The sequence below is a fragment of the Desmodus rotundus genome, chromosome 2, assembly GCF_022682495.2.
Source record: "Desmodus rotundus isolate HL8 chromosome 2, HLdesRot8A.1, whole genome shotgun sequence".
Lineage (NCBI taxonomy): Eukaryota > Metazoa > Chordata > Mammalia > Chiroptera > Phyllostomidae > Desmodus > Desmodus rotundus.
The window spans coordinates 84310024-84334266 of record NC_071388.1 but is presented as its reverse complement, the minus strand read 5'-3'; the positions used below and the strand labels follow the sequence as shown (position 1 = coordinate 84334266).

The 24243-nt window shown below is 38.4% G+C and overlaps 1 protein-coding gene across 7 annotated transcripts in view; it reads left to right on the top strand.

Annotated features, from left to right (window-relative positions):
- The window catches only part of CBLB (Cbl proto-oncogene B), a 210238-nt gene extending 188778 nt beyond the window's left edge, over positions 1-21460 (top strand). For all 7 annotated transcript variants that reach the window (XM_053918331.2, XM_053918329.2, XM_053918328.2 and 4 more), the window contains 2 exons: positions 4389-4508; positions 17804-21460. In XM_053918331.2, coding sequence (XP_053774306.1) covers positions 4389-4508; positions 17804-18063 — 380 coding nt within the window. In that variant the 3' untranslated portion in view covers positions 18064-21460. The remainder of the gene's footprint in view (positions 1-4388; positions 4509-17803) is intronic.
- Positions 21461-24243: the final 2783 nt, after the last annotated feature.

Sequence of the window (24243 nt, the reverse complement as noted above, 5' to 3'; positions counted from 1 at the left end):
TTGTTGATTCCATCTAATGTACATTTCATTTCAGTTACTGTATTCTTCATTTCTGACTCATTCTTTATGTTATGTTTTCTATCCCATTTTTACCTTTCCTACCTCACTGCTGAAGTTCTCACTGACTCATTATCCTTTGCCTCTTAATTGAGCACCCTTACAACCAGTGTTTTGTGCTTTACATCTGGCGTACTGCTTGTCGCCATTTAGGTTTTTTTCTATAGTTTTGTCCTAGTCTTTTATTTAAGACATGTTTTGTTGCAGCCTCATTTTGGCTGACTCCCTGTGTTTGTTACTATGTACCAGGCAGATCTGCTTCATCTCCTAGTCTTTGCATTATGCTCCTTATTTAGCTATTTTGTCAGATCCAGTGATGCAGTCTCCCTGGTCACTTCAGCTGGGCAGTGCTTCAGAGATGTCCCTAATGTGGGTTGTGTGTGCCTTCCTATTGTAGTTGAGCCTTGATTCCTGTGTTCCTATCAGTAGGTCGATTTGACCTTTTGGCTGAGGGATCTGAGGCCTGGCTGTGCCTATAGTGGATGAGCTGTTGTACAGGGGTTGACCCCACAAGCAGGAATCACCTTGGCGGGGCTCTAGTGCCAGCCAAATCCACTCTTGATGTTTGTCACTTGTGAAGCTAGTTGGGTGGGGCTCTGGTGTGGGTGATACGGGCCACCAGGTGTGTTTGTTCTGGAGCCTCTTAAATGGGGCTACAGTGGAGATCAGATTCATCTACTGCTTATTCCTAGCTTGGGAGTGTCTAGTAGGTGCTACAAAGCAATATGTGTTTGGTTTCTGCTTGTACTGGGCCGAGGGTCCTGAGTGAGACTATTTTATGAACCAAGACTGATAGCCACTAGTGTTGGGCTTGGAACCCTTTGGTGGGCACCACGGTGTGAGTTGAGGCCAGCTGCCACTTGTGCCATGTTTGTGGCCACTTAGTTGATACTACATTCCAAGCCAAGACCAGATGCTTCTTATGCTAGGCTTGGTTACCTGTTGGGACTTACATTGCCAAGTTGAGACTGGTCTTGCCAATCTTGAGGTAGTTTAGCAAGAGGTGCCGGACACACCAAAGCCAGATACTTACTGCTTGTTTGCATTTTGTGGACCTTTGACAGATCTTAGGAAAGTCTGAAGCATGAGCCGAGGCAGGCTGCTTGTGTGGAGGAGCCAGTGGAAGAGATTCAGCCAGGCATGCTAGCAGGATGAGGCAGGGTGTCAGTGAATCACGAAGGGGAGGCAAATAGTGTTAGCCAGGTTAGTAAAGATCTCAGATTTGGCACCCACCTGGGCCAGGACAGCGGGGTGGGGGGAGCACTGAACGAAAACACAGTGGCACCTGCCAGCACTTCCGTTACTTTAGAGAGCTGTCCTGAACCCTGCTCTTCTGGCCCTGGCCCTGAAGCCGGTCAATTTGCTTTCTCCTCATATGCCCCAGGCATTTTTTGAGCTGCTGCCTCTGCACTGGAGCCCAGAGTGAGTGAGTTTTTGCTTGAGCCCTTTAATAGCTGCAGCATCTAGTTCTCCAGCCTCCCTCTCTCTCAGATTCAATCCCTGCTGGTCCTTACAGCCGGATGTTGCTTGGATTCCTCTTCTTGGCACCGGAGCACTGGTTTAGGGAGCTTGGTGTGGGGTGGGACCCCTTGCTCTCCCGAGACACCTCTGCAGCTGAGATATCCCTCCTAGTTCTTCACTGCCACACTGTGGGTGTGAGGTCTGCCTGTTCCATGTCTCCATCCCTCCTTCCAGTCTCTACATAGCTTCTTTGTATCTTATAGGACATCAACTAGATTTTAGGTGGTTTTCAGTGATGGTTGTTGTATAATTTAGTTATAAATTTGATGTGGTTGTGGGAGGAGTTGAGCACAGTGTTTGCCTACTCTGCCATCTTTACCAGAAGTCTTTCTCACTGCTTTTACAATTAGCCAACTTTTCCTTCTAGTGCTTCCTTAGTATTTTATAATCTTTAAAATAAGTATTAAATTTTTAATTTAGCATTATATACTATAAATCACAGGCAGTAGTCCTTTGCTTCTTATAATAGAGTAATCCTATGATGTTTATTCATTCATTTCTCAAACATGTATTACTATATAATGGTACATTGGCTATACTGTTTTCAATTTGTATGTTCTAATCCTAAGTATAGATATAAAATTTTACTGTAATTAGTATTTGAAGAGTTATTTTTAACAACTTTATTGCTTTTCAATTTTTCCTTATCAGGAGACAGTTAATTATTGTACTCTCTGTAGTAATTGTGTTGTATATCCTTTCCCATTGAAGCGTGACTGCTTCCAACGCACAGCTTGCTGTGAAAGCCCAGGTTACCCCACACCTGACAAGTAGCAGACTCAGCATGACAGAGCATGGTCGTGATTCCGAACTGAACTATAAATACTTTTGTAACTTATGGTAATATTTTTAGTGTACCTAGTGACTTTTTAAGTGAGATAGTTTAATGGAATAATACCATACAACTGTATATTTTGTGTTTTATTTATGATTCTGCAATGTCTCTAGAATCTAATGTTTGGCCTTACATAGACCATTAGAAAAAGCATACGTATATCTGGCAAACCTATAAATTACCCCTAAGGAAATTTTAAAAGTATATATATTGTAAAAGATTATCTTTCCTCTAACCTGTTATATCATTGATGTTTTAGATAGCAGAAGACCTGAAAGTAAACTTTATTGAATATATATAACTCCTTGGGAAATTTCTAAATTTATGCAGAAATTACCATATTTGGTTCCTTTGGTTACTATTCCTAATCAAAGATTAACACTTGTTGCATGGAATTTGATTTGTGTTCCTAAAATGTTTCAGCAAAGTTAATGACGCTGAACCACTGACTCTTCAAATATTGAAAGCTCAAAAATCTAAGACTCATTTTAATCTTGAAATTAATGAAAGCAAGCTACGTAGCCTTGCTCAGGTCAAAAAGTCTCCAGCAAATCTGGGGATAATTATTGTACTCAAATAGGAGCAAAAATAATCAATGACTTCAATTCTTGCCTTACATTATCTAGTGAAAAATCGGTATAAATTAGCATATGTTACCTTCTTAAGTAATCAAACTCTTACATATTCTGAATGAAAAACTCAAATGGAAGTTAAAACAATGAAATATAATTAGGTCTTTAATATTTACAATTTTAGCCTTATGTTAGGAATCCAGATTTCATGGATTTGTCAGTGAAATTCATAGTTTCGAATTCATGGAAAATCAATCTGTCAGCATTTACTTTTTGTAGTTAAAAGTAAATATTTATAAAATCCAGGCTATTTGCTAGGCGGCATTCTTGGTACTATGTTTTTGTTAGAAGATTAAATTCAAACAGTATGAATAAAATGAGGTCTCTAACCTCAGAAGAACTTACTGCACTTTTGGAGAGCCTGGCAGATAAAAAAGTAAGTAATATGAGAGAGGAAACCAGAGGAGCCTGAGATGGAAGTGGTAGCAAAAAATCATCAGTGAACCAAATATTGCAGAGGTAACATTCATCCACTCAGAAGAGGAATCAGTTCTGTGGATTAAACCCATGCACTACTAATTTTAAACCAGTTAAGTGTATGGTCCTAACAGTTTGATATAGTAGCATTGACAAAATCTCTTTTTCTGACTTTAATTCCGGTTAATAAATATCATTAGAAGTAGTAAAATAAAATTTAATTTGTCTATAATTTATATTTTTCACTATTTCAGATGCCCCCTCTCTCACTGCCAAGGTAGTAAGAAAAACAAAAAACAAAAAAAACCCATTTTACTGTATGTTTAAACCTTACTAATAATACCACTTTTAACAATCGATTTTACTATTCAGTGAGCCAGTTACAACAAACAATTCTTAACATAGCATATGCAATCTAGTGTTACTTTATAAAGCAACTTATAGGTACAGGAGATTTCACATACATAAATTCATCTATCCTCAGAAATCACAAACGTAAAGTCCATTTTACAGACTGCCTGCTACTACTTAGAGACTGATTTCAAATATTCTTATAGGCAAAAATTCAACACCCCCCCCCCCCTTTTTTTTTACTTTTACAACAGTTTCTATTCATTGTACAAGAAATATTGGGACAGAAAATAAAAATTAGAAGCAGTTTTATCAACAGTTTTGAATTAACTAAGATCTGAAAAATATAAATATAAAATTCATATGAATATATTACCTAGGAATAAATGCAAAGAGCATATTTGAACAAGTAATAGAAAATATGCTGGTAGATTAAAAAGTTGCTAATATCAGTTACGATATTAGTTTTCTAAATTATTTTCTAAAAGGATCTTTATAGAGAATTTCTAGAATTTTTCCTTCAGCCAACCAGCAGAGAAAGTCATTCTAATTTGAAAATTATCTTTATTTTTAAGATCCCTTTTTTGATCCAGCAAGTGGCCAAGTTCCTTTGCCTCCTGCACGGAGGTTGCCAGGGGAAAATGTCAAGTCCAACAGAACATCACAGGAGTATGACCAGCTTCCTTCATCTGCAGGTGAGTTGGCTAGTATGAGTAATAATAATACCTTCTGTTTAGAAAGTGCTTTTTGGAGTACCTTTTTATTCATTATGTAATTTAATGAGCACTACCAACCTGAGAAAGGATTTTTATCACCTTTGTAACTTGCTTGTAAAGCTTGTATTATAAGAGGAATGCCTATAAAATTACCTCATGGGAAGGAAAGAAATCTAGCCTTAATATTATCTTTGATCAGTCAGTAAAGCATGTTCTGTAATGCAAAAATCTATTCATTCTCTAAATTTTTTTTTGCCTTACCAGAAACTGGAAAAGAGAGAATTCTTGTCTTATAGACATTGTAACGCCTCATTGTCTTATTTCTCCATTAAAGGAAGAAATCTCTTTAGAATTAATATTAGCACCAAATTATGTATTTTCATAGCTTATTTAGGGCTCCAATGCACTGCTCCATTGCCAGCCAGTAAGTAGAAGGGTATACCCTAAGTATATACCATTTTAGTAAATACAAACCATACGTATAACCCTCATTTTTTAGCAATATGAACAATATTTTTATCTCATAATTATAAACATCAGAAATTTTTCCTATTAGATTTTTATCCTTTTTCAAGATTTTTGTTCTACAGTTCAAACCTCAGTTCACAGAAGATTTGTTATTAGTGATAGCCATATATTTTCTAACTTCTGAATCAAATTAAGTAATGGCTGATTTGAGAATTATCAACACAGTAATTCTTATATATTTTATAACATGCTTGGGGGATGTTGAAATCCTTCTATAGCTTTGTAACTTTTAGCACTTTGAATAAAACTCAGGAGAGCATAGAAAATTTTATTAACCTTTTCAAATTTTGGTCAATGCTCTCTTACCTTCCCAAGATTTCAGATATATCCATGGGTAACCATCAAAACACTGTGGTTTCAGTCAAAAGAGTGGCTTTCCAGATTGATGAAAAAGTGTGAGCGTCAAAAAGAGGGGGAGACAATGTCTGACAGCCTCTAGGGAAAAGAAGGAAGCAAATCCCTTAAGAAAATAATGTTAAAATATAATTTCGAGGAGCGTGCCATTACTGATTTAAAATAACACATTCAGTACCACCATCTCTGGATTAAAAGAAACATATACGCAAGTTATGGGAAGAGTTGGGACCAAAATGCTCTATTTTCATAGCTTCTTTATAGTTTCTTCTACAGTATGTGGGTGTTACAGAGCCCAGAGGAACATCGTTCATATGTATGATTTCAACTGGTGGGAGTTCTCATTAGCATTACTCTAGAAATTGTATGGATAAACCTTGAGTCACAGACCTTGTGGAACTATCCCCAAATAGGCATTTACCAAAAGCCTGAACCAGCTTATACCTGAGTGATAAAATAGTCCTGATTATTATTTGGAGAGCTTCAGCTATCACATCAAATATTTCAACACACTCCCTGAAGTCTCTTTACAAACAAGGTCAAACCACAGAAAATAAGATACTTTTTCCAACGAGATATTTATTTGCTCACATGCAGCCCAGAGGGCTACCAGGCTGTCACCTGTTAATTGTACTCCAGCAGAGGGCTCGGGCTTGCCTTCTGGATTAGGTGTTTCCATCAGAAATTTGAGACTGGATGCTGTGTTCCTTTAGGACTCTAATAGCTCTTATTTTTCAGTAATGTGCTTTTATTAAGGCTCTTTAGGATGACTGTTCAGGATTCTGATATAGTTGCTACATGTCATGTCAATTTTCTCTTCTCTTTGTGGTGATCTAAATGACCGATAGTGACTTATGTGTAAGATTTCTATGCAAAGGCTGTTTCTGAAGAATTCTAAAATATAATTTTATGTAAAACTATGTTCTTTATCCAGTTATCTAAAATGGATGTGTGTGTGTTAACCTCATGAACATAAAAAGAGCCTTCCAAATATTTAAGAAAATTATAAAAATTGGGGGGGAGAGGATTAAAGGTTTTTTTTAAGATTTTATTTATTTATTTTTAGAGAGGGGGGAAGGGAAGGAGAGAGGGAGAGAAACATCAGTGTGTGGTTGTCTCTTGCATGCCCCTTACTGGAGACCTGGCCTGCAACCCAGGCATATGCCCTGACGTGGGATCGAACTGGTGACCCTTTGGTTCAGAGGCCAGCGATCAATTCACTGAGCCACACCAGCCAGGGCCCAAGTATTTCAAATGTAACAGTCGATAGTTAATGATAGTTAATCAGAAATCAATGGATATAACCAGGCTGCATATGGGGCAAACTTTTTTTTTTGCTTATAATCTGCTTATTTCTTCACGTGGTTATATTAATCATATGATGTTCATGTCTATTATTAGCTATGTTTGAGTTTTTACACATTTTACAGTTTGCTTTTGTTATACTTAGCTACAGTTTGAATATCATTCTTCAAAAACTCAGGGAGTCCAACTCAGAGTAGAACCACAAGACCATAATGATGATGTGCTTGTGCTGACGAAGTGAAGCATTAGCTCTTGAGATTTTTCGTACTGTTAGTATTTAGAAGGCGGTGCAAGGCAACACTTGAAAATACTGCAGTAATTTCAGCACATAACTTACATGAAGTGTACTTGAAACTGCCAAAAGACCTCATTGCCAAATACACAGACAAAATTAAGGTTTCATTATAAAAGCAATTAGCTTCAATACTACTTTTCCTTTAAGCTAGTAAAGGAAAAGTAATGAGTATTGAATAAATTTTATATTAAGACCAAATATTCTATACTTAGCTCCATTAAGATCTCATTTGGAATGGTTGGAATTGTGTCGTGATGTTTTAAGATAAATTATGTATGTAAGATTTTGTGTGTTTCAACAGGAAAATTGCAATGTTGTAGTTTCCATAGTTGGACTACCTGATTTCTTTTTCTTACTACAGAACCTGAAGTCTTTTTTTCTTATAAGTCTTATAATAATGCTCTTTAATAACCATTAAAATATTGTGATAGCCATTACCTTAACTATCATAATTATCTACCACATTGTATGTGAAGATTTTTTATTTATTTGTAATTTAGTGAAAACTATGTATTAGATCATCTCCATCTAAAATTACTGTATCTTTAGTGGCAGCAATTCAATTTTATGGTGTAACGGAGTTCCAGAATTAATTGATCCAACTTAGAATAACACAGCCTTAATGATAATATACTGGGTTGGCCAAAAAGTTCATTTAGGTTTTTCCATATGATGGCTCTAGCAGGGCTTAGTTGTCTTTAACTTCATGCAAAACCATTTTGTTAGGTTGTGTTGTAACAACTGTTATATCAGCATGCACTTTTAAAAAAATTTATAAAAATTGGTGAATTTTTGTACAGCCATTTTAACACCGAAGATGGAAGAAAATATGCACCATTTTCAGTGTATGATGCTTTATCATTTCAAGAAAGGTAAAAATGCAACTGAAACACAAGTATTTGTGCAGTGTATAGAGAAGGTGCCGTAACTGATCAAATGTGTCAGAAGTGGTTTGGGACGTTTCTTGGTACTAGGGACATTTTGGCCAAAAAATTATTTGCTGTGGGGCTGTCTTATGCATTGGAAGATGTTTAGCAGCACCCCTGGTCTCTACCCACTAGAAGCCAATACTGGGAGATAGCCAACATACTCAAAATATCCAATCAATCAAGTTATAGGTTAAAATGAAACATGTCTTTTATTTTATGGATGTTTTAGCCAACACAATATTTCAGATTTCTTTTATGCCTTAATCAATTAAGTTTATATTATTTTGTCATTTAATTCTCAGATATAGTTGAGAAAATCTTTAGTCTAAAAGTGTTGGTGTCTATCCCAAGTGTTGTCACTGAACTATTAAGTGAGTTTATAGATTATGTCTCAGATTGTACAAAATAACGATATTTAAAATTTGTCGATCACATACTGTGGGCCAAATGTTATGCTAAGTATTTTAAATATAAACATGTAGATTATATAGAGAGAATTACAATATATAACAATTTATGTAGCTGTGTATCATATTTTATATCATATTAACAGGTTAAGTAGTTTATATGAATATAATTATAAAATATAAGTAAATGTGAATTTACCATATAATATACTTTAAGACATAATTTTATTCCTCACAGCTAATCTTAAATAAGTATTTTAATGTCAGTTTATGAATGAAAGTACAATGCAATAAAGTTTAGTGATTTAACCAAAGTCGTCACAGTTAGTAAGTATCAGTGTGGTAGGGTTTGAATCAGTTCTTTTATCAGTAACCCACGCACTCATTTATTTATGTTTATTTTTTAGCACAGTTAATGTAGTTATTGCACCAGTAGCTAAGCCAAAATTAAGTTTAGAAAATTTCGCATGCAGATAAATTTAAGGAGAACCTCAACAAGGTGACAGAACAATAAAGAACCAGTCATAATGAAGAATGCAATAACTGAAATGAAGATTAGATGAGGTGGAGGATGAAAGCCATGTAGAAGACAAGTTAGGAAAAACACCCAGTCAGACGGCAAAAAGAGAAAAGGCCTGACTGGTGTGGCTCAGTGGGTTAGGCAACGTCTTGCACACTGAAAGGTCCACAGTGTGATTCCTGGTCAGGACACATGCTTGGGTTGAGGACCAAGTACCTGGTTAAGGAGTACAAGAGGCAACCGATGGATGTTTCTCTTGTACATCAACGTTTCTCTCCCTTTCTTGCTACCTTCCCTCTCTTTAAAAATAAAATCTTTTTTAATAGTAAGAATTTTAAAAAGTGAGGCATTTAAGGGATTTTTGGGACAAGCTTAAGCACACCAACATTCATACCACACGGAGGTACTAGAAGGAGAGAGGGAGGGAGAGAGAGTGAGTGCGTGCGTGCACAAAGGATTGAAAATCTATTTGAAGATATAATGCCCCCAAATTTCCCTCCCTAGTGAAGGAAATAGACATACAAATTCAAGAAGTGCAGAGAATCCCCAAAGAAGTCCACAAGATATATCATAATTAAAATGCCAAAAATTAAAGACAAAGAATCTTTTTTTTTAGGTATCCAAATGCTTACACTATTTATTTATTTTTTTAGGACATTAGAATACAACTTTTATTTTTTTTTTATTGTTCAATTACAGTTGTCCCCATTTCCCCCCCATTACTCTCCCTGCATACCACCCTGAACTCTCCCAATTTCATCAGATCCCAGAAGCTAAGCAGGGTCAAGCCTGGTTAGTACTTGGATAGAAGACGAAGAATCTTAAAAGTAGCAAGAGAAAAGCAGTTATGTACAAGGAACTCCCAAAAGATTAAAAGCTGATTTGTCAACAGAAAATTTGCAGGCCAGAAGGGAGTGGCATGAAATATTCAAAATATGAAAGAGCAAAGGCCTACAACAAAGACTACTCTATCTAGCAAGGCTATAACTTAGAATAGATGGGGACATTAATTATTTCCCAGACAAGAAAATGCTGAAGGAATTTATTATCACTAAACTATTATTATAAGAAATGTTAATGTGAATTATTGAAGTAGAAAATTACATATAAAACATAGCAAAGAAAAAAATACTCCCTGAAAAATCCCCACCTAGTAATTTCTAACCTGGAAAAACAGAAGATCAACCAACTATACGGCCAGTACAAATGTTAAATGACAAGAGTAGAAATATTATGTGCAAATAAATTAAGGGATACACACAAATATATGCATAAAAGAAGTGAAAAATAGTGACAAAACATAAGCATGTGTGGATGAATAAAAATGATAGTGATTTTGGAATGTATTCAAACTTAAGCAACCATCAACTTAAAATATATTGCTATATACATAGCTTGGTGTAAATGAAGCACATAGAAACCACAAACCAAAAATCTATAAGGTAGACAAGAAGTAAAGAGAAAACCAAACACAACACTATAGAAATTAGTCATCAACATAAAAGAGTGAAAAGCAAATAAGAAATGAACAGAGAATACTACAAAAACAGAAAACAAAAAAATAGCAATAACTCCTTAACTATTAATAATTATTTTAAATGTAAATGGACTAAATGCTCCAATCAGAAGACACAGGGTGGGTGAATGGATACAACAAGACCTGTATATTATGCTGCCTACAAGGGACCCACTTCAGATCAAAAGACTCACACTGACTGAAAGTAAGGGGATGGAAAGAGATACTTTGTGCAATTGGGAAAAAAACCTGGGGTAGCAATACATCTCTCAGACAAACCTTAAAACAAGGGCTGTAACAAAAGACAGGAAGGGCATTCCATAATGCTATAGGGAACAATTCAACAAGAAGGTATAACTCTTGTCAACATCTACACATACAATATAGTTGCAACTAATGAAGTAAATATGAAGAACATAAATGTAGAGATTAACAGTAGGGAACTTGAGCCTCCTGACCTCAGTGGATTATCCAGACAGAAATGGTGGCCTTAAATGAGACATCATACCAGAGGACTTAATGGATATTTTTAGGATGCTTTATCCAAAAGCATAAGAAGATACATTCTTTTCAATGCACATAAAACATTGTTCAGGATAGACCCATGTTAGGCCACAGAACAAGGTCCAATAAATTGAAAAAGACTAAAGTCCAGTGAAGCACCTTATATTGCAGTGGTACAAAACTAGGAATCAGTTAAAAGAAAACTGAAAAAACACACAAGCATGTAGACGGTAAATAATATGCTACTAAACAATGAATGGGGTAACGATGAGATTAAGGAAGAATCAAGAGACACCTGGAGACAAATGAAAATGAAAACACAATGGCCCAAAATCTATGGAACACAGCTTCGCAGCAGTTCTAAGGGGGGGATTAATAGCAATGCAGGCCTACTTCAAGAAACATGGAAAATCTCAAACCATCTAAGCTTACACCTAAAGAAAGTAGAAAAAAGAACAAAGCCCAAAGTGAATAGAAGGAAGAAAATAATAAATATCAGAGCAGAAATAAACTAAATGGTCTTTTTAAAAACATACAAATATCCATAAAACCAAGAGCTGGTTCTTCGAAAACATAAGCCGAATTGATAAACCTTTAACCAGACTCATCAAGGAAAAAAAAAAAAAAAAAGACAACCCAAATAGATAAAATTAGAAATGAAAGAAGTGACAGTAGACACCAGAGAAATACAAAAGATTGTAAGAAAATAATACAGAGAATTATATTCAATAAAATTGGACAACCCGGAAGAAATAGATAAATTCCAGAAACAAAATCTTCCAACGCCTAATTAGGGAAAACAGGAAATCTAAACAGACTGGTAACTACTAACAAAATCAAATCAGTAATCAAAAAACTCCCAGCAAACACCCTGGACCAGATAGCTTCACTGATGAATTTTACCAGATTTTCAAAAAATGGGCAGAGGACCTGAGTAGACATTTCCCCAACGCGGACATACAGATAGGCAACAGACACACGCAGTGCTCACCATCACTAATAGTCGGGGAAATGTCCATTACAACTACAATGAGATAGCATCTCGTACCTGTCAGAATGGCTGTCACCAGCGAATCAGCAATCAGGTGTTGGTGAGGGTGTGGGAAAAAGGGACCCCTTGTGCACTGTTGGCAGGATTGTGAATTGGTCCATTCTCTATGGAAAATTGTAAGGACCTTCCTCAAAAAATTTAAAATGGGACCAACACATGACCCAGTATTTCTACTTCTGGGTACTTATCCAAAGAAATCCAAATGCTAATTCAAAAAGATATGCACCCCTATGTTCAATGCAGGATTATTTACAATAGTCGAGCTGTGAAGGAACCCATGTCCATTGAAAGAATAGATAAGATGTGGATATATAGACAATGGGATATTACTCAACCATAAAAATGAATGAAATCTTGCCATTTGCAATAACATGGATGGACCTAATATTATTATGCTAGGTGAAATATGTCATACAGAGAAATACAAATGCCATATGATTTCACTTAATATGTGGAACCTAAAAACCAAAATAAGGAACAAATGAAAGGAAAACAAATTCCCAGATTCAGAGAACACATGTATGGTTTGCATACGAGAGGGGGTAGGGAGCTGGGTGATAAAGGCAAAGGGATTCAGAAGTGCAGCTTGCCACAGAGATGGGTAAAGTACAGCTTAGGAAATAGACGAGGTGTTGGCTGGGTACTAGGCGTGTCGGGCAGTCACTTCACAAGTTATATAAATGTCTAATCGCTGCGTTTTACACCTGAATACAATACAGTATTGTCTGTCAACTGTAATTGAAAAATAAAAAATAATCGTGCACACATACAACAATTGTTAAGGGGAGTTTAGAGATACCCAATGTGAAAATCCAATAAAGATAGTAGCAAAGGAATAGTAGTGATGACAAAGAGATGGAAGAGGGTATTAAAATTGTAAAATTGTATTAGGGATTTCAGTACCTGGGTTCTGATCATTTTTCACCTGACCTTAGGAAGCCACTCACTGTGTGCTTTCTATGCTTTGTGTACCTGCAAAATCCGTGTTCCCCATCTTAGATCCTTGAACAACTCAGACCTGTAAATAGCAGAGGAAATCTGAGGCTTTTTCCTGCATTTCTCTGTCCAACCTTCCCAACACCGTTTAATGAATAAACTGTCTTTAGTCCATTGTATGTGCTTGCCTCCTCTGTCAAACATTCATCGGCTCTACAGGTGTGGGTTTATTCCTGGGAGCTCTCTTCTGTTCTGTTGTCTGTGTGTCTGTTCTTGTGCCAGTACCAGGCTGTTTTGATTACTATGGCCTTGTAGCATATTTTGCTATCAGGCAGCATGATTCTTCCAGCTTTGTTCTTCTTCTCATAATTGCTATTGCTATGCAGTGTCTTTTGAGGTTCCATATAAATTTTTGAAATATTTGTTCTAGTTCTGTGAAATACGTCATTGGAATCTTAATATGAATTGTGTTGCATCTACAGATTGCTTTGGGTAACATGGACACTTTTTATGCAAGAAAACTAACACATTAAATGGGTTTCCTTTTGTCTGAAAATACAGAACTTTGGTGTTGTAGTTATTGTTAAATATGTCTTAATATAACAGAAAGTAAGAAAATGTAGTCATTAATGATGACAGTGACTTATTAGACACATCTTTCAAAATAAGGACTAAAAAAACCACCAAAGTTTCGATGATGAAGGAAAATATAAGGGCCTCTCATGGTGAAATAGTTGGTAGCCACTGAGGTGGAAGTGCCGTCCTCTCCTTTAGATGCAGACACACAGCTGTCTCTCAGCTTTTTTTTTTTTAAATCACCTAAAGGCCTTTTTAGGCCTTTTTTTCCCTATTCAATCCTGCCCCCCCACCACTGAAAGTATATTACCACAGACTTATGACATATTTCTACCCACTGTGGCTCTTTGGAGGGCCACAGACCCTTACAGGATCTGAGATCATTCTTTGTCCCTCGAGGATCAGTTTTTGCCCTGCTGGGGCTGACAGTGTCGCATTTAAAATGCACTGTGTACAGTAATCACTCGAGGGATTATTCTAGTCGTGTTGTGGTCAGGCTAACTCCCATGCCACCCGGTCATCCAGGACTTTTCTTTATGTCTCTTTGCTCTTAGTAGGCTCAGAAAATGAAAATTCATTCAAGATTTCCCCCTAAGTCAGTGCTTTTCACATCTTTCTCCACCTCTAAATGGTTAAGTCTGAACAACACAGGGACTAAGGCTGTAACTAAAAGTGGATGATCACATGTAGGAAATTGCTTCAGAGTCTCATTTATCTCAAATATATATGCAAATTGTGCATTTTATTCCTCGATATATCTCTATTCATTTCAGTGTTAAAAAATACTAACAATCTCTCATCTTTGAATAAAATTGGCGCCCTAGGAAAATGTACTCTACCTATCCACATATCCTCGCACTTACTTCGATATTGTTGCCATTACTCATAGGAGTTTAAAAATACCTTGAGCACGGACAACAGCACTGGAATAAACACATGCCTTTCCAATAAGTGTTTTTTAAGGGGGACATTTATTCAGGTACAGAAATTCCCACAGCGCTGGTAAAAATCCGTAGGCATGTACTCCCAAACTACAACGGAATGGCTTGGGAACTGTGCGATAGTTTTACCTTCCGTTCATCGCTTCCTCTATTACCCACACGTTTAAAGTGAATAAGGACTTGGCATCTGCTACTATTAGACATTGGGGGGGGGGACAAGTGGGGACAGTTAAGGGTGTTTATAAGCTTTGAGAGGAAATGTGTCAAAAGAAGAATCAGTTTTAAGACATTTGCTCCAATGACCAGCATGGAAATGGTCTACCTCTATTTTTTTGTTTTTTTTTTACAAGAGCTTACACTATTCAGGTTGTAACAGATCTTGTTAAGATCTTGCTTAAAAGCTTTCTGTGGAATTATGCACTCAACAAATTCTATGTTTTTGTTCTGTCCACACCTCGCTGACATTCCTCTTAAAATACAGTAATTGCTGCTGTCAGTATAGCATTGACTGTTATAATGTGAACTCCTTGTCCTATCTTTTTAATGGTCTCCTCAGCACGTAACACTGAACATTACGTTAATTCATGTACTACCTGACTGAGAAGGGATAAATAACAACTCGAAAAATGGAGACACAAGAGTGGATTTGGACAGTGAGAATTATAAAATGGCTTAAATCAAAGTCTCTCAAAATCTTAGTGGCCAAACTGAGATGCATCTGACCAAAACAGTCAAACAAGAAATTAAGATAATCAAAATTAAATAAATATTCGGTGGTAAGTAGAAATCTACATACAGCAGGTCGCAAAATGTTGCAACACAGATTCCGTTTCACTTCCATGTATAGGCCCCAACACACGACACAGTTCAACCTCGGGGCACTTGCAGGGCTGAAGAGACGTCAGCGCTGTCAGGGGGACTACGTTTTTAGTTAAGGCAATGAGGACTAGGGTTAAATGAGTTTTGGATTTAAAAGGGAAATCCATCTATTGAAAAAAATAAATTTTGCTTTAGGAAGGTTTTATTTTTATTAAAATGCCTTTAAAATCTGTCATGATTCCCTCCAGAGGTGGTCTGAATTATTTTCTCTATTTGGTATTTGAAATATATTTTGTGTACCAAGAAAATACCAATTCCAGAATAAGAGATGCTTTCACTACTCTAACTAGAGATTGGATTTAATTGTCATGAGTACTTTTCTCTGCTAATTTAGGTTTCCTAAATTACATTTACCATTTATTTTTAAGCAAATAGCTTTCTGTTAAATAAAATTAGTCATCTAAATTCCACTGCATTTGGCCAGTATTCTGTATAGAAGCTTCACAGAGCAGATGGGTTTCTTGGAGTTTTTGATAGGTACCATCTTTTTTAGTGCCATCTCTCAAGATCAAAGATATTGTACATAGGTTTATTAAATGCTACAGTTGTAAATCTTAAGACGTCATTCCCAGTCACCCTGTCTGCAGCGTCTCTGGCCCTCCCACCTTAGCAGTGTACACACAGCCGTTCTGTGCGCAGAGGCTCAGCATCCGGGTGCCCTTCTCCGTATTTTGGACAGAAACAAAATAACAATATTGGGAAAAAAACTTTGGAAAATTACCAGCAGAATACAAGGAATTTAGACTTGATTTTTCTAGGGCCTTTCTCAGTTAATCAGTACAGATGAGATTTCAATATATAAATTCTGTGGTAATTGATTAAAGGAAGGCTTGCTACAATTTCTAATAGTTTTTTGTAAATGATTAGAAGCAAAGTATAATTTATTATTCATCTCTGCATGACATAATGGAAAAGCTTAACAGAAAAATAAATGGAACCTCAAAACAGTAAAAAATGCAATTTAGCAGACCATAATAATTTGAGATGTTTAGTTACAGCAAGAAACAATATGGACTTAGCAAGAGACAGAAATTCATGTGTTCTTATATATGAGCCTAATTTAATGTTTTATCTCTTCCTATAACCTTTTTTCTGAACTGAGTATTATCCTATAAGAAAGAGAGAATTAAAAATAAGACTATAATCCAATTTGGTGTGGAACCAGATATTTTCACCCTGGATGCTTTTATTTTGTGTATGTTACTGATATTTCTAGAATTGTGACTAGAATGATTTTTTACAAGTTATTTTCTCATAGAAAAATATCATTCTTAGAAAAATATGAAGGTTATCATACTTAGAAAAAAAATGAAATAAAGCATTAGGTCGTTTTTATGATTTAGATTTTATTACTATTGAAGACATCCATTTGTAGAATCTCCTGAAGCCATGGGGGACTGGCCAGGCAGCGGAGAGCAGCAGGGACAGGATGGGACCACAGTCGGGGGCATGTGGTTCTAGGCTCACATTCCTCACTCACTTTCCTCTGTCCTTGGGTTTAGCATTTGGCATCTGTATATGGTCTATGAAGAAAATTAAATAAAGGTTGATGTCTATGTAGTATTAATGCATAATGTATTTCATGGCATAAATTTGACAGTTTTTATTTTAATCTTTTTAAAAACCTAGCCTTCCAAATTAAAGTACCAAATACAGATATACGGAAACCCATGAAAAAGTACCCTCTTAAGTTACTAGCCAATGCCCTGATGATATCTGTGTGGGGTAGTGGTGTGTAATTAATTTCCTTTTCTCTTAATAAAGTTACTCGCCACTCACGGGCACCAATGTCATTTGGTTTAACTTTGAGGAACCGATCTGGAACCCATTGGCCCCTGCTGATGTTTCAGGTGGCTTAGCTTTTTCTCAAGCAAAACTTCCTGTATTGGAAACTGCATGAAGTATTTGAGCAAATATTTCTGTTCAGCCTATTGACAAACGACAGACTCAAAGCCTCTACATTTCTTACTGCCCTCCCTGGGATCAGTAAGGCATCACTTTAGAGTACTATCAACTTGGAAAATCAGGCAGAGACTGCACAGAGCCTGTTCCCGGAGCGGTTCTGCTGGGACGAGGGTGGGACGGAGGACCTGGTGGGAGTGTCCTGTGGGGAGAATCTGTGAGTTTGCAGCAGAGTCTGATCTAGTAGAAACTTGTGGAGAACCTTCCTACACCGTAGTGAATAAGGATAAGCTGTATTGCCAGAGTGAAAGCCTGTCTTTTTCCGTTTTTATTTTTTTCTTCTGTATCTCTTATTTCATAAGGCTTGAAAAATAAGATGTGGAATTGGAAGTAAATGAGTGTTAACTCCTCAGTTAAATTTTCAGTACATGCTACCTCAGTTTTCTAATGTTCGGAATGGAGAAAACGTAATCTGCCCTCACATAGTGCATAAGAATGAAAGAAACAAAAACATTTATCTGTAGAGATAATGAAAAATAGGTTTTCATATAAAACATTAGTATGTGACCATACTAATGTTCTTACGTCTTTTATCTCGTCATTTAAATATTTCTCTTTAAAATCTACACAGAGGGTTCACAAGCACCAGCCAGACCTCCTAAACCACGACCCCGCAGGACTGCACCAGAAATTCACCACAGGAAACCCCATGGGCCTGAGGCAGCATTGGAAAACGTCGATGCGAAAATTGCAAAACTAATGGGAGAGGGTTATGCGTTTGAAGAGGTGAAGAGAGCCTTAGAGATAGCCCAGAATAACGTGGAGGTGGCCCGTAGCATTCTCCGAGAGTTTGCCTTCCCCCCTCCGGTCTCCCCACGTCTGAATCTATAGCAGCCAGGACTGCCGGCGCCCAAATGGAAAGCAGTCGGTGCGTATTCCAGGCGCGTGGACAGCAGAGGAGTGCGCTGTGATTTAAGAAGGAAGGTGTCTCGTCCCCACGCGGCCTTTGGGAGAGGCTTGAAAGGGCTGCTTCTCAGAAGACCGCTGTGTGCTCAGGACGTCAACGGCTGCGGCTTCCTTGTTTTTGCTAGCCATACTTTTAAATCAGGGTTGAACTGACAGAAATAATTTAAAGACGTTTACTTCCCTTGAACTTCAAATCTGTGAAATGCTTTTCCTTGTTTACAAGTTGGCGAAGTTGCAGTTTTTCGTTTTGTTTTGCTGATACTTGTACTGTGTTCTTGACGGACCCTTCGAGAGCGGTCAGGCCTGCTGTAGCATTTCCCACCGCTCCTTGCCGTCCACGCCACAGCTCAGTCTCACACTCGTTTGATCTCTCCCGTCGCGCCTCCACCCCACCCGTTTCATCTCCCATTTACAAGATGCTTTAAAGGTTCTGATTTTCAACGTATCAAATTAACACACACAAAGAAAGTCTGTGGCCTTCACTACTGAGTCTTTTTTTGGAAACCACCGTTGTTGAGAGATGGGGAAAATCTGAATGTATAAAACATTTTATTTTTGTCAGTGAGCTGCCTTTTCTAAGGTGTTTTCCTATCACACGGAGGAGCTTCCCTTTGTAGTGTAAGTTCTGGGATCTGTGACCTTCCGTATGCTCATCTTTGTCACCCCGGGGGTGTCACGACTGTAAACACCTAAACTTTCAGGAAGCGACTGCTGCAGACGCGGGGGACCGCACTTGCACACGGGGATGCCGCGTGGGCGTTACGTGATGGGGTCCCTGGGCCGCGTGCCCGTGTTACCCTGAGGCATGCTGAATAAGGGGGCTGTCTCCCTGAAACATATTAATAATTTTCAGATAAAACTGTGGTCATACCTCTCCCAAGTAGAACAGAGTTCACTTCCTATTTGAGTGATTACACTCTGGCACCCGGGTCATTTTGCGGTGGAAACATTAAACCTCTGGTGCACTGTTAAGTGCTAGTGCTACTGTGGCAATGTTTGGTTTTGGTTTTTTCAAAATCCTGGTAACCTCCTTTCTGCAGTCGAAGTACAGTTCATATGAAATTTGTAGATTCATGCATTGCTTCACAGAGCTCCATCCAGTCAGGGGAAATTCTTACAACGTTGCCTTATTTGGAAAAGGGAGGTCACTTCTTCAGAAACCATGTTAATACTTTTACTAACTCTACAAATATCTTTTGTGCATCTATGGTGTGCTTGGCACTGTTTTTAAAGCACAAACTTACCGGCTGATTTTAGTATAATGATTTGTTTTATCTGTGCTTTTGATGGTAAAAGTCTCTCGGATGGGGAAAGCCTGGAAGGGTTCCACCAAAGCTTCAGAATTGTCAGGCAGTCTGCCTTTTTTTTCCTTTCCTAATGAGAAGTTAGTGGAGAAATAGGACAAAACCAGGTCTGTGCAAACCAGCAGAAGCCACGGAAGGTGCCCAGAGTGCGGTCTGACTGCAGGGCTGTGCACCTCCCTCCTGCTCCTGAACTGCACACGCCGGTGATGTGGGAAGGCGCGCGCTGGTGAGCCCGTCTTCAGCACCTGAAAGGACGTGACCAGTCGTCTGGCGGAGCCCATGGGGAGTGATGCTGCTGAAGACTTGTGTAGTCCCGAGGTGACCTGGGGGGAGCTAGCGCATTCCTTCGCAAGCACCACCTGCCCTTACTGACCGTTTCGCTATCGTGATCAAGGTACTTGAGGAGTCACAGGCCTGGATAGTTTGTGCTCATGTTTAAACTTCTTCAGGTGATGCTCATCTGATTAATGTCCCTGGAAGGGACTTTTTAACTTGCCTTAGCTGTTCTTCCTGTGAGTTAGGTATATGACTGCAGTTTTTTTACACGTTTTACAATTATATTGGCCAATTCTCCATCGCTTTGTGAACCCCACGTTATGTCATCATTATCAGTTTCTGATGTCACGTTGGAACAGCACTGTGTACTGTGGCTTGTTTAGGACTTGCTGATTGTAGGCGCTGTCTAAAATCCGAAGGTTGCAACTGCAGCGTGATGCAGACTTAATAGATTAGGGCAGGACGCACAGTGCACTTGTTAGAGCATAGTTCCTTCATAGTCAGACAATTGCGGGATAACCTGAAAATTTCAACTGAGAATTAGAAAAAAAAGAAGTGATTGATGGTAATAATATTAAATTTAGACCTGAAAAAAAAATTTAAATCTATTTTGCAAAGAAAACTTACTAGCCTCCCCCAAAATCTCCGCATCCTGTACATAATAGCAACTGTTGATTTTATCATTAAAAAGAATGGATGAAAAACCTGTACAGTATGGAATGGAAAAAGGGAAAATGTATCAAACACTGTCACGAAAAGCCCACTGCTACCTATTATCTGTGGCTTATCAAACTCCAAGAAAAATTTTTGAGAAAATAATTAAATGCAAATATTTGTATTTGTAAAAATGACTGCCCGTTAATGGTTGGTAATGACCCCAACTTGCTTTCACTGTGATCCAAAAAAGTTAGACATTCCTCCCATTTCTCAAGACCTGATAGTATGCCTTTCTAGCCTCTGCTATTTTTTAGCCCTAATAATTAACACAACATTAGCTCTCCTCTCCCCCATCCCCCAATGTGTCCTGGGGGTAAAAAAATTTATCCTCAATGACAGTCAAGTAAATCATTCTCCATAAACTCATTTCTTCTCAGTGTCCGAAATATCCTGGCCAAATTTCTTGGAATTGAATCAGAGCAGTGCTCATGGTCAACTTGAGCTTCCTTCCACAAGGATGACCTTTAAGCCCTTCTGTAGCCATTTCTCCTTGCTCACATTGCCAATAGTCTTAATAGACCCCAACTGCAACTTCAAAGGGCCCATCTGTAAACATTTCACACAAGAACACTTGCAAAGATTTCTTTATAATGTGAATTTTTCCTTTTTTTAGTCCCAGAAGTATTTCCCACAGATTGGACATTGTTTCCTCTTGGATTTTCAACTTGAAGCTTTAATTTGCACTGAATTATCTAACCTGGTTAAAATTTTAATTTTTTCTCTTAAGCTGGCAGATTTGGAAGCAAATTACAGTATGTTTGCAACAATACAGGTACTGCCTGTTAACCTGGAATTTTAGTGCTTCTAGGAAAAGTTTCCAGAAAAAGACAGCAATAGAGTGAATGGTTTTCTTCCCAATTACTATTTTATTTTTTAAATGCCTTTTAAAAATTTGTCTAATGTGACAAAATAGTTATGTGTTCAATTAATTTATATTTTATCCTTTTTTCAATTCTGGTTATTATGTAAACTCAAGTACTTTATCTGTTCTTTTAAGGTATTTTATAAAATGAATGTTAACTAAATACAGAGTTGGTATTTTCTTTTCAAGTGAACACAAAAATTCCCTCCAGAGCATTTTGTTGTATTTTTTCTTCTTCATGTTAAGCAAAAGACATTTAAAAGCTAGCTGGACGAAGTAATGCAGGGTAACCATCCCATATCATTTTAAGGCATTTGCATAGATCAGCCACGTCATGTCTTTTCATGTCTTAGAACTGAAAGTCAAAGTTATATTAAGCTTCTGAGTGAAAAAACAATGTATCTGGGAAAGGCTGAAGGATGTCATACCGTATAATTGATCATTCCTGGTGAACAGTGACACCTGTTCTCTACATTCTTGACTTTCCCAGTCATTTGTTACAGGCCAGTACAGAGTGGGGAGAGAACAATGGAGGTAAAACCAATATGAATAACTTTTTAAGCAAGAACCATAGCAGAATGTTATGAAAGTAATTGGCAGTCCCCGCAAAATCCCGTGCATGCGCAGTAGTATATAATTGTGCCCCCAAAGAATGTACAACTAAATAGGAGGTACACATTAGCAAGTAATTCCAATTTAATAAATGCTGCACATAATTTATCCCATGGTAATGGAATTCTGAGCCTACCCTAACTGTTTAAGAACCTTTATTGGGCCCTTACTATATGCAAGGAACTTAATTTTAAAGCATTTGATCCTTTCCATCACAATCATGCCTATTCCAAGCAAAGTAGTGTATGATATACTCCTAGTGGAAAGTTTGACGAGATAAAGCTGAATAGCCTTTTGTCATCCTAAAAGAGGAGCTAGGTTTTTGTTGTTAAGGAAGAACTCCAGAAGTAAAGGTTTTTAACTGGGAACAGCACGCATACTAAAAGTGCTGTTACGTAGACAAAGGCCGGAAGTAGTGGGGTCTGAGGAAGCAGAGGAGACTGGGATGAGGGGCACGTCACTACCTGAGGGTCGAGGACAGCGCAAGGCGCTCTAAGATCCTAGGGACTGTAGGAGTAGGAAACTTGTGCAGGAGGTCAGCGATAACAATAACCATGGAAATACTCAGAGGAGTCGGGGTGTTAAGTTGCCATGACAAATGACAGGCAACAGGCTAAAGGAAATTTAATTCTCATGCTTCTTAATCTCAAGTCTTTCGGATTTTTCAAGGGAAACTTGGGCAATATTCTTAAGTATCCATTTTTGCTTCTTTTTCATCCCTACTGCCACTACCATCTCTTTGGATCTGAATTATGACTCCATAGAGTTTTAAATAGCCTCTAACTGACCTCCATCACTTCAGTGAAGGACAGAACGAAGTTTCTGAAATTCAAACCCGATGCTACTCCTCCATCCAAAACCTCGTATGGCTTTCTTTGGTAGGGATTTCTTGTCTGCATTCCCCTTTGTGCTTACTTTCCAGCCAGCCCCTTCCGCTTCCGCTGCACTTGCAATTGCCCACCTGTGCTCTCTGTCTTTGTACATGTTAGTTCTCTGACTCTTACTTGCCCTGTTTCCAGCCTGGCCAACTCTTTTTCTTTGAAGCCAGCTCATGTGCCGGCTCTGTGAATGATCTCACGGGTTGAGCCGAGCATAGCATCTTTCATGTTTCACAGAACCACTATCACGGGACTTAACCTGTGATGTTGCAGTGACTTCATAGATGGCCCCAACCAGACGGAACTTCTTTACCACAGGAACAATGTCAAATTTCTGTGCGTGTCCCAAGCTCCTAATACAGAGCCCCACACACAGTACACAGTAAAATATTTTAAATAAAAATTGCACATTTAAATGTAACGTACTGGAAACGGTCTGGAGTTCCGGTTTCAGCTCTGCCTCCAGCTCCCTGTGTGGAGTAGCATCTTTCCTTCGACCCTGCTTTCTTCACCCAAGGACTGGAAGACCCACAAGCCTGCTCACTAATATGGTTCCAGGAGTTATGTTGTGCACTTTTCGGATGAGGACCAGAAAGCATTTAGTCAAATTAGATTCACAAAGTAAAAGCTAGGAGATTTAAAAATCTGTTTTGGTAAAGTTCAAACCCAATTTTTAGTAATTTGAGGAGCTAAAAGAATATTTAACTCTTCATACATAGGTTATGACAGTGTCTATTCGAAAGGCTACTACTCTCAGATCCCTCTGGCAGTGACATGGTGGTGACAAAGGTGGCCCTGGTCACGATAGCAGAGTAGGTAAATCCCGAACTCACCTCCTCCCAGGAACACGTCAAAATGGCAATGATGAAGCAGTCATCACTGAGCACCGCCTGAAGACCAGCTGGACAGATTTCCTGTAACTAACGTTATAAAGAAGCCGTGTCTGGATGGGTAGGAGGGCGGCAATATGGTCAGCCCAGGCCCCGCACCCATGGTGTAGCGGTTAATAAATAGGAGGGTATCAGCTGCAGAGGGGCCCCCTGAGCAACAAGGGGCCGCTGCACCACACCAGGCTCCCCAGGCCGGGGCACCAGTGCCAGGAAGAGGAATCCCAGTAACACCTGGCCTCGAGCACCAGTGGGGGTTGCTTTCTAGAAAGGTGCAGGGCAGTGACAGACCGAGATGATGCTCTTAATTTGCGCACAGAATCGCTTGCTCCAAGCCCCAGCGCGGAGGCAGCACTTGCAGCAGCGCCTGCCCACATGGGTAAGGAAAAACCGACTAACTCCAGGGCAAGGGGGGATGGACAGCGACCGGTGGAACTCCCTCAGGGACAGAGCACTGATGGGTGCCGTTGCTCCTTTGTGAATCTCTTCTCCCACCTGGCTGGCCCAGTGCAGGCACACGCAAAATCTGTACCCCTTCATTAAACTGGCTAATCCCATTTGCCCACCCC